Here is an 11,575-nt window from a genome sequence, read left to right as displayed (position 1 = left end):
GTTCATACTTCATAGTTCATATCCACTTCTATTTTGTATTTTAGACTATTATGAAAATGTCAATTTTTATTTTATTTTCTTTTGAAGGGGTTTGTGTGATTTGTGTCACTTTGTGATATGGTTAGGATTGTTAAGTGAATAATGTTTTTCTTCCATGTTTTGTGGTTACCTTGATGCTTCATTTGAAGCTTAGTTAAATTTGTTCATCATTGAAGGTTGCTAGTGAATTGGAAGTTGCAAACAAGTGCCAAATGAAATGCTAATATGTTATATGTTGCATCTGAAGTAGAGTGAGAGCGAAGCATGCAAGCTGAAAACTCTTCTTCCCATTTCCCCAAGTGTATTTTCATTAGTAATAATTGGATTGTTTACATTGTGCTCCACAAAGACTTCAAATACATTGTATCTTTTGATATCTTTTGCAAATTTACTACATTAGCATATGTGTTGAGAGATCTTAGTCCACGTGCAAACAAGTACTTGAGATGTTGGTATCACAAATATTTGATGTTTCTATATCCCAAACTTTTAATCATTTTGGTAAATTTTATGTGGAACATTAAGTCTACCGTCTACATCCCAATATCAATTCATCTCATCCCTTTGGCCACTGACATAATTATTCACCGGATAAATTACAAGAAATGTGTCTAGGGTTCATGATTTTCTAACTTGGGTATTTTTTGATTCAATTCTGATTTTTGTAATTTTGTAACTTGTGTTTTATAATAAAATGTTTATTGTTAAATGTTGTAATGTTTTTTTTTTAATTCAACATAATGAAATAATGGCATTAAATTTGCCATCTATATCTTTAGGTTATTTGACACATCATTTAAAATTAAAAATATGACACATTGTAAATGAAATATGGAGCTAATTTCATGAATGAGATAAAATAGGGAGACCAAAAGTGTAATTCAACCTAAATATAAATAAATTGACCAAAAAAACCTAAACATAAATAAAAATACCAAACAACTTTAAAAGGAATCATAATTGTACCAATAAAACAATGTACTACACTATAGTTAATTAGATACTGGCCCGCACTTTGCATATGAACATTTGATATATTAATATTTTTAGAATGATTTAAAAAACTAAAGTTAAAATATTTATTTGAACTAATTAATTATTTGGACAACATTTTGTATAATTTATATTATCATTGTTATTGTTGCATTTCTATTCATTTTTCTTCTATAAAATTTATTAATGCATTTATAATGAAATAGTATTGATGTATTTTTATTAACTTTTAGATGATTGTTGGGGTGAACTTAATCGATAAAATAGTTTAATTTTAAATTTTCAAGTGAGCCTGAATTTTTTTTAAACTGCACAAACTTCACTTGTTCTCATATTTTGTGAGCCTGAATTTTTTAAACAGCACAAAATTCATATTTTGTGCTAAAGTATACTTTCAAATCAGCACAAAATTCACATTTTCTCTTCATGAAATTTAATGCATATGCACTTACAATATAAAGTATCAATTAATCACATTTGTTGGATCATTAAAAATATTTAACTTAAATCATATTATATCTTAAATGTCATACAAAAAACATTTGGTAATTAGTTGACAGCGTAAAAAAATTTACGAAACAAAATCGATCACATTCTCCATATGAAGTGACATTGAGGGGTGTGAAAAATTCTTCCCTTAATCTTAGATATTTCAATGACAATTTTTAAACCAAAATATTGTCATTACTTTATCAACCGAGTTCATGAGTTCTTCACTAAAAAGATATTCAAGACATGATTTTAAATTGTGTTACCCAACTGCCGTTTTAATGACATTGCAACTATAATTTAGACCGCATTTTTCTGCAATTTAAAAATTTGTAGCGCTACAGCGACAAGAATCGTAATTTAAAATCATGATTCAATGAATTGATATCATTGTCACTTGAAACAAAAGACCCTAGTTCTTAATTAAAACCGAAGAAACAAGTAATAAGGGTGCAAGTATACATTTTAAAGGATATAATAAGTTAATAACCAGTTTCTATGATAATTAAACTTGACAATTTAATATGGTGACAGGGAAATCACTTTGCAGAAATCAAACATGCAGTAAAACTATGCCTGGATCATTAGGACATGAAGAGCAAGATGCAAAAACATTTGCTTCATGGGTAATAATAATAATATGCATTTCATTATATAAGCTTATATATTATATGAATTTAATTAACATCAAGTTTCATTGTTATTTTAGGGAATTGACTATTTGAAGTATGATAATTGTGAGAATAATAATATAAACCCCAAAGAAAGGTATATATGTGGTTTTCAAATTGCATATACAAATCAACTAAATGCTTCTAAAATCTACGAATTCATGCATTTTGTAAAATAGATATCCGGCGATGAGTTAAAATATATATACAGTTGGAGAACAACAGGAGATATTTAAATACAAGAATCTAATTCAAAGAATTTCATTATCTTGACAAAGACATCTATTTTTTGGTGTACAGATCCTGATACGCTTGAAGTTGGCAATGGTGGTATGACGACAAAAAATTTCTGCTTTGATTACTCTATTTACAATAATGCCCTGAGACCTCTATGGAAAATGTGATTTGTAATATAACAACTTTTCCTTTGCATATATAGGCTCCTTCATTGATTGGTTGTGACATTAGAGCACTGGACGACACCACAAAGAAACTACTAAGCAACTCGAAAGTTATTGCAGTAAATCAAGGCACAAAAAATCCTCAAACATCTCTTAACAATCAATGCTTTTAATACTAATAACCTTGTGGTTTTGCAGACAAAGTAGGAGTTCAAGGGAAGAAGGTGAAAAGTAATGATGATTTGGAGGTAATTCATTTTCTCAAATTATTATCAGTGCTGACGTGTAAATATATGTTTCGTGTCTTATGTCTATGTTAGTATTTGTATTCCATAGCTTGTCACTTAAATAAGTAGATACTAGATACTATAACTAATAGATGTTTCCTTGGAGAGAAATGCACTTGTGTTAGTAGTGGGAAATTTCTTCATAAAACTTGTTGAAGCTATGTGTTTTCCAAGAACATATAAAGACTAACCACTATCTATATGGAAACTAAACTTCTAATCCTAAATAAATAGCGAAATCAGAAAAAATAATAATTATAAATTTATAATAACAAAGTAATATGAAAACTAATCTAACGAGATAATTTAAGATATTCTAAGATTACAAACAGATCCTACAAGATAAACTAAAATACTCCAACATAATATTAAGATGTTCTAAGGTAATTTCTTATATTCTAACACTTCTTCAAAGCACATGTGCAGATTTGGGCAGGCCCTCTCAGTTATAACAAGTTAGCAATGGTCTTATGGAATAGGAGTTCATCGAAAGCAAGAGTGACTGCATCATGGACTGACCTAGGTCTGGAACCAGGAACTTCAGTTGATGCAAGAGATTTACGGGAGGTGAGAGACATAGTTTGACTTATTTTGTTCTTCACAATCCCATGAATTCATAGCATTAAAGACACCTATAATGTTTTGAGTTTTTGACTATTTATATTGAAATTTGCAGCATTCAACACAATCATCAGTTTCTTGAGATAATAAACTAAAATACTCCAACATAATATTAAGATGTTCTAACAAGTTATAACAAGTTAGCAATGGTCTTATGGAATAGGAGTTCATCGAAAGCAAGAGTGACTGCATCATGGACTGACCTAGGTCTGGAACCAAGAACTTCAGTTGATGCAAGAGATTTATGGGAGGTGAGAGACATAGTTTGACTTATTTTGTTCTTCACAATCCCATGAATTCATAGCATTAAAGACACCTATAATGTTTTGAGTTTTTGACTATTTATTTTGCTCTCATCCTCGTTAGATATATGTCCTAGTTTCTTAAGAAATTTCTGCTGAATTTGACAGAAAAGGAAACAAACAACAGAAGTCAGGACTACCACAAAATGCATTGGCAATCATTCGAGGTTCCGTAAAAGGAAACAGAAATCAATTGGAAATTTATTTGTCATTAGGGAATGCAGCACCAAAGGAATATAAGTTATATCTCTAATATGGTTATCATTGTAATCTATACAACGAGGACAATTTGATCTCAATACGACACACCTTCCAAATTATAAATACTGTGAATCTAAATGATGTTCATTTAACATGTAACCCATTTAAAGGATAAGGGATAAAAAAAACAGTTGAAAAAGGGAACTGTAAGTCCTAGTATTGAGAATTTTACAATCAGTATTCACAATGTTCTATTTCTCAAACTAACTAACACTTTTCCCCTAAATATTATGGACCTTTCACTTAGGCCTAAACAAGCTAATTTATATCCATAATCCCCATCAGATTTTACATGTATTCTACCTTTGTATTTGTAAAGATTCCAAAACAGTATATCAGGAATGGCAGCAATGAATCAAAAAGAATAGTCATAAACCAGAGTTTATGGTCTATCAGTTACAACAACACTAATACAATTAACCATCAAGATATTGAAATGAATATTGATTTTCTCCGCACAAATCACAACAAGACTATCTGATTCATCCTCTCGGTCTCAATGAATATTGAAATGCAATTTTTATCATATAGTTAACCATCAAGATATTTACTATTGTTAAATGTATTGGCTATGTAATCCAGTTAATACAAAAAAAAAAACCCAACACACATAAGACAACAATAATTTTAATATTCTACAAATTTCTTTCAAGTTGGAACTCACCAATCTACCAATTTCTGAAGTATAAACACACTTAACAAAATTGATTGAAATGATAAAATAATGTTGAAACATTGATTCAAAATAATAATGTTTAAATAGAAACAAGCTCCAAAGCATATGTAATTCTCCCCGATTTGCACAACCCATCAATGAGGGAAGTGTAAGTTACAACATTAGGAACAATTTTTCTGGACTGCATTTCTTTGAAGAGGTTCATGGCTTCATCCACCATTTTAATCTTACAGAGTCCATTAATCATGATATTGTAGCTTCTAATGTCAGGAGCCAGTCCCCTTTGGGCCATAATGTTGAGTATACTCTTAGCCCTGTTCACTTCATTAACGAGACAATATCCATCTATTAAACAGTTGTAAGTAACAATATCCGGCTTTATGTCATTTTTTATCATCACAAGAAACACATTTTTAGCTTCTTTCAACTTCCCTTCCTTACAAAAAGCATCAACCAATATATTAAAAGTATACACATTTGGGTTGATGTTTTCCAATGTCATTTTTTTTAACAAATCAATTCCTTCTTTCAATTGACCAATGATACAAAAGCCACTAATTAGAGTATTGTAAGTTACAACATTAGGAGAAATTCCCTTGACAACCATTTCAGAATATAAATCACACGCATCAGAAACAAGTTTATCTTTGCACATACTATCAATAATCGTGTTGTACATTACCACATTAGGTTGAACCAATTTCCCATCAACTCGTCTCAGCAACTCTAGAGCTGCTCTTGTTTCTCCAACTTTACATAACCCGTTGATCAAAGCCCCGTAACTAACTTGATTCAACTGAAATCCTTGCGCTACCACCTTGTCATGAAAGTGCAATGCTTTATGAAGCTCACCTTTGAGACAAAAACCCTTGATGAGTGTGGTAAAAGTTATTGCATTTGGGTGATAACCCCTTTTGAGAATCTTTGAGAAAACAGAGAAAGCAAAAGTGATATGACCCAATTGGCAAAAACAATTCATTAAGAGACTGCAATTTACTAACTCAGGGTTGATTCCCCTAACTTCCATTTGTTGAAAAAGGGAAATAGCAATTGAGTAATGCTTAGCTTTCACAATGGAACCTAAAATCTTGCCAAATTCAATGGGTGGTGGGGTAGGATTGTTATGGAGCAAAGAATTGAACAATGAAATGGAATTGTCAAGATGAGGATTATTGAATTGAGGGAATAGGGTTGAAGCTGAGAAGCAAAAAGAAGGAATGAAATTAAAAGGAAGAAACTTTTTGGGAATGAAAAGAGAAACAAACCTTGACCTAGTTGAAAACGAAAACATTGTTGTGGTTGCAGTGGATGTGATAAACAAAACCTTCGAATTTTCATGTTTGTATGTTATATATAACTGTCCAACAGAGCTTATATAGAACTTAAGATCGAACTCTCTTTTAAACAATCACTTTTTTAATATGTGAAATAAAAGTTTGGTTTCAGTATTTTATACATTGCTTTTATAACTTTCGTAGAACTTATATATTTTATATTTTAAGTTTACATTTATACTAATTCATAAAATTAGTTCTTCTATTTTAAAAATCGACAACTTTGATTATTTTTTTTGATTTTTTAATTAAAAAATGATGACTTCAAATATTTTAAATAATGTGACATATGATACGATGATATAGAGTGATTAACACCCATCAAAAATTGAAATAAAACGTCGTGAAAACTTAAATTTCAAATTCAAATTTTTTTATATTTTTAATTAAATGAATGACATATGAATAATTAATGCGTTTAGAAGATTTTATATTATAAAATTGTATATTACGTCATTTAAAATGTATTAAATTATCATTTTTTTAGTTCAAAAATCTGATCAAGAGATCAAAACTGTCGACTTTTAAAATAAGATGACCAACTCTGTGAATTAGTACAAATATAAGGACCAAAAATACAACTAAACCTATATTTTACAAAATAAAATAGTGAAAGGTAAAAACAGAATATGTTAGTATTACTCCTTACTCCAGTTGCATTGAATGGGTCATAACTTAAACTAAATATTTAAAACAATTAATTAAATTTAATTTGAAAATAGTTTAATAATTTTAATATTTTTTTTAATTTCAATTAAGATTATTTATTTTATAAAAAAATTCAAAATTTATTTTTCTCAAAAAAAAAATCTAAATTTTGTTTAAAAAAAAATCATTTTCATTTTATAAATTCAAAAACATTTTTTCCTAAAAGAATTTTTAACTTTTTTTTTTAAAGATAATCGAAACTTTTTTCTTTGAAATTTTTTTATATCTAAGCCGCATTACACCATTTTTTATCATAGATCTCAAGTACAATTGTTGCACCTCGAGGTCTTAGGGCATAATGTGACTTAAATAAGCGCAAAAAAATGACATTGCATCAAGTTTTGGACCAAAATTTTGTTTGAATGATCAAAACTAAGGAGAAATAAAATGGAGGACTATTTTCGTGATTCAACTAAAATAGATGACCAAAACTGCAATTAAACCAAACATTTATTCAAAATATTAAACTGGTTTATATTTATAAACCATTTTCAAATCGATTCAAAACTAAACTAAACCATATCAATAAATACTCTTAATTGCAAATAGAGAGGTGTGTAAAATATATAGTTAATTGGACCATATCAATAAATTAAATTGCACTGCACCAAAAAAATCAAATCATTTGAATAATTGATGAATTGAACTACATATTTAAAACAAATCAATTAACCAAACATAATTTTACAAAAATTTGAAATTTGTTTCAACAAAAAACAAAACATTTATGACCACCACAACCAACCACCATTTATGACCACCACCACCACTCACCTCCAACAACCATCTCCCATGTTACCACCAACCTCCAACTCCATCTCCTCTCATCGACCACCGCCTCAAGTCATAACTCGCACCTTGACCACCCACCTCTAACAACTGCCACCATTATCTTCTATCACCTCCGTCACCACCCACCTCCAACCATCGCTACCACTACCGACCACTATCTCTAACCACTGTCCACCACTACAGTCACCGTCTGTCACACTTCGACCACTACCTCCAACTATCAATTATTTCTTTTAGTTGCAGCCGTCTTCGAGAATCGATGATTACTATGATACTCATCTTCTACGGTTACTACTTTCAACTACTATTATTAAAATTATTGTGACTAAATAAATTATAATTTTATAATGAATTATTTTAAAATAATTAAATAATATTATTATTATTTTATATTTTCTTTTTTAATTATTTTTACATGTTGATATTTTTTTATATTCAATGAATTCATAATGACACTTAGTAAAGAGAATGTTTCAGTTTAAATAAAATAAAAATTAAAAATTAAACTAAGAATTAAAATTGAAAACTGAAAATTCAACTAAAACTAAAATGAAAAGTTATTACTTTTGTCATTTGTCAGTGTAAACACAATTTTGTAGTTTTAAGAATCATTCTAAAATATTAATAATATAAACGGGTAAGTTAATATAAATCTAAAATTTCCAAAATTAAATTAACTATGTACTTTATGTGATAATATGAGTTGAATTAAATTTATTCAACCTACTTCTCAATTCAAATGATATATCTTTGATATCAATTTAGCTAATAGATGAACACTCTAGCAAGTATGCCATCAACGAATTTTCCAGCTTCCTTTTCTAGTACCTCAAGAATTAGAATTCATTCTCTAAACTTTGATTTACTTCTTCAATCTTTCTCTACAATAGAAGAAATACCATCAAAATTCTCCACTATAGAACATAACAAATATATTTTTATATTGATAATAATTGGATCAAACAAAATAAGGATAACTCACCTTTCCCTGCAGTAGTTTTGACTTTATTAATTGACAGATTCAAATTTCTTTAAATTGTAATGTTACCATTCTTTACCAAGAGACTTGAATTTCATTCTACAATCACATTCTTACCAAATCTCATCAAATTAAAATTTGCAAAGGGTAGTAGAAGATGAACGTTTTCTAAAAATTACATAAAAAACTAGAGGTGATTCGTCTGAAAGAAATATTGAGAGACAATTCCTTACCCAGATACTACACATATCATTAAATCAAATGTTTAAAGTACGCTTACAATGTACTAAGGAGAAAATAAATTCATGCTTAATTCACCCATATTCATAAACTAATTCACCATTTAGAATCAACTAGTGATGTCAAATTCACCCATGTTCATGAACTAATTCACCATTTAAAATCAACTGGTGATGTTCATGAACTAATTCACCATTTAGAATCAACTAGTGATGTCAAATTCACCCATGTTCATGAACTAATTCACCATTTAAAATCAATTGGTGATGTTCATGAACTAATTCACCATTTAGAACCAACTAGGACATCGGTTATATTTTTGAAAGTATTTTATTTTCATTCTAAAATTTATACTTCATCTAATATTAAATATAAGAGAAGATCTGGTCAACAAAAGTTGATGTATTAAATCTATAATTTAGACCAAATACATTTATTTTTGTTGACTATTTTCTCTTATATTTAAAACTGAAGAATATTTATTTTAGCTTAGCTCATTCCCCGATTCGACCTTTATCATAAATATCACGAGTTACTTTCATTCAATAGGTAATAAAAAATTAAAAACACTGGTTTTTGGTAGAAAGAATGCTAGATACACACATTTATACACAATCTTGTTGATATAAAAAATATACACTCTTCACCACCCAATTACGGTAGTACACAAAAACTGATTTTCTGAACGTCTATGTTATAATTTGGCACCTATCGACGAAGCAAATGATATGAGGGATGACTGTTGTGAAAAACGAGCACGACACACATTTTCCTTCCTGTTGTGTCCAACAGGCGAAATGCTGATGTTTGTTACTAAAACATAAAAAAAATAAAATAAAAAAATAAATAAAAAATCAGGTATCTTTCTATTGAATGAGTCAAATATTTTTTACACGCCTACTGATGTACATCAATATCCTGTTATCTACAGAAATTTGAGCTGAACAGTTAAGTGCAGGTGTAGCCAATGCACCGTGCTACTGAATATTTGGAGATTGAAACAGTAAATGCTACTTAATTTGATATAGCAACAAACATGACTCTATCATTTATATGGAACCGAATTCAAGATAAAAAGAAATCGTATTATTGACTGAAATAAGAACTATTACAGAGAGTGATCTCTATAATCCCAGAGCAAGCGCTCCTTCAGAAAGACATTCCCTCTGCCAACTGACTATCGGTTTACAAGCTGATGTAAATGAATCCCCCGTATCACTACCCTCCTGTTCCCACTCATTTATTCACATTCTCCTAAAAGAATTCCCCTCCTACGCGTATATCCCTCCCTCTAACTAACTTGCCAACTCAGCATTTCCCTCTCAATTTGGGTCTTTCTCTTCATGGGTCCTATCAACCATTGACACCTAAAGTCAGCTGAAGCCAGGCATGCAACATTGTCAAGAGGCAGAGGAAACGCAAAAATATAAAATATAAACATGCACAAGAAATGTTTGAGGACCAGAGTGGGTATTGTATCATCAACTAAACAAAAATTCCACGTAGTACGAAGTGGGACCCACATCATTCGGTTTCCGGAGCTTCTCTGCTTCAGCCTGTTTTTTCTCCCACTCTTCCCTTGCTTTCCTATTCATTTCCATGATTTGATGTCGAACATCTGAAGTGACAGCAGTCCGATGTCTTGTTTTCTCAATATCAACCCACTGGTAGGAAAATTATCAGAAATAAGAAAAAATGCACATCGACAAAAAAGACTATTAATGCAAACAATTTGAGAAAATAAATGACCTGCTTCAACATTCTAATTACAAAATAGAAATGGATATGAACTATGAAGTTCATACATCTTTGAGATTAGATTTATCGTTGTGTCTGACATGCATCATTCTGCCACTCATACGACACCTCATATAAGTGTCACAAAAATAAAACTTGTTTTTCTTCACTTCGATACACCTTAGACCCCTTGGACACATCTCATGCACAACTACAGAGATTAAAGATGTGTCAAAGGAATGATGATTAATGATGGAGGTTAAAAGCATTAAATTTAGTTACAGCATGTTTATTTTTTCCAGAAGTTGATGCATCAATTAAGGTGAAAAACTATCTTATATGTATCGGTGTCGGTGTCCTACAAGATCTAAACTCTAAGCTGTGTTCCTCACAACAATTTCATTACCTTTCCAACTCTCAATACTTTTATTTAACACATATTCTACTCATTACACATCAATTTAAGCCATTCAACCTTAAGTTGAGTATTCTAAAACATTTAAGCTTTGTAATATTAGAATTAATATGCAGAAGTATAAGTATTCAAAATAAATTTTTTTAAGTTACTTGATATGTGAACAATAGTTTAGTTTATGACAGAACCACAAGGATACATGTATGAAATCATCAAGTGGATATGTAGTGATTATTTTGCAATAAAAGATAAAGGCAGGTTTACTCTACATGTAAGTGAGTATATTAGGTGGTTGAACTATATCATGCATCTCATCCACAAGCTCCAAAGCATATGAGATTCTCCCAAATTTGCACAAACCATCAATAAGAGAATTGTAAGTTACCACATCAAGAATGAATTTTTTACATTGCATTTCTTCAAAGAGATTCACAGCTTCGTCCACCATTTTAATATTACAAAATCCATTAATCATGATACTATAGCTTTGAATGTCAGGAGTCATTTCCCTTTGGACCATTATGTTGAATATACTATTGCCTGTGTTCACTTCATTTATCAAACAATATCCATCCATTAAAGTGTTATATGTAACAACATCCGGTTTTATGTCTTTTTTATCGTCACTGC

General features: G+C 29.9%; 2 protein-coding genes across 2 annotated transcripts; one reads left to right on the top strand and one right to left on the bottom strand.

Moving 5' to 3' along the window:
- Positions 1-2,045: 2,045 nt before the first annotated feature.
- Positions 2,046-3,583, top strand: LOC140919106 (alpha-galactosidase-like). Its single transcript, XM_073364625.1, has 6 exons — positions 2,046-2,147; positions 2,493-2,522; positions 2,632-2,722; positions 2,792-2,841; positions 3,307-3,447; positions 3,557-3,583. The coding sequence occupies exons 1-6, from the start codon at positions 2,046-2,048 to the stop codon at positions 3,581-3,583; spliced, it is 441 nt and encodes a 146-aa protein (XP_073220726.1).
- Positions 3,584-4,819: 1,236 nt separating this feature from the next.
- On the bottom strand, positions 4,820-6,117 carry LOC113788020 (uncharacterized). The gene has a single exon (XM_073364624.1). It carries the CDS (start codon positions 6,029-6,031, stop codon positions 4,820-4,822), a length of 1,212 nt encoding a protein of 403 aa, XP_073220725.1. The 5' UTR covers positions 6,032-6,117.
- Positions 6,118-11,575: the final 5,458 nt, after the last annotated feature.

Source organism: Cicer arietinum, chromosome 8 (assembly GCF_000331145.2).
Source record: "Cicer arietinum cultivar CDC Frontier isolate Library 1 chromosome 8, Cicar.CDCFrontier_v2.0, whole genome shotgun sequence".
In the NCBI taxonomy this organism is placed as follows: Eukaryota; Viridiplantae; Streptophyta; class Magnoliopsida; order Fabales; family Fabaceae; genus Cicer; species Cicer arietinum.
The sequence above is the reverse complement of the archived record's forward strand: the minus strand, read 5'-3'. Positions and strand labels throughout refer to the sequence as shown.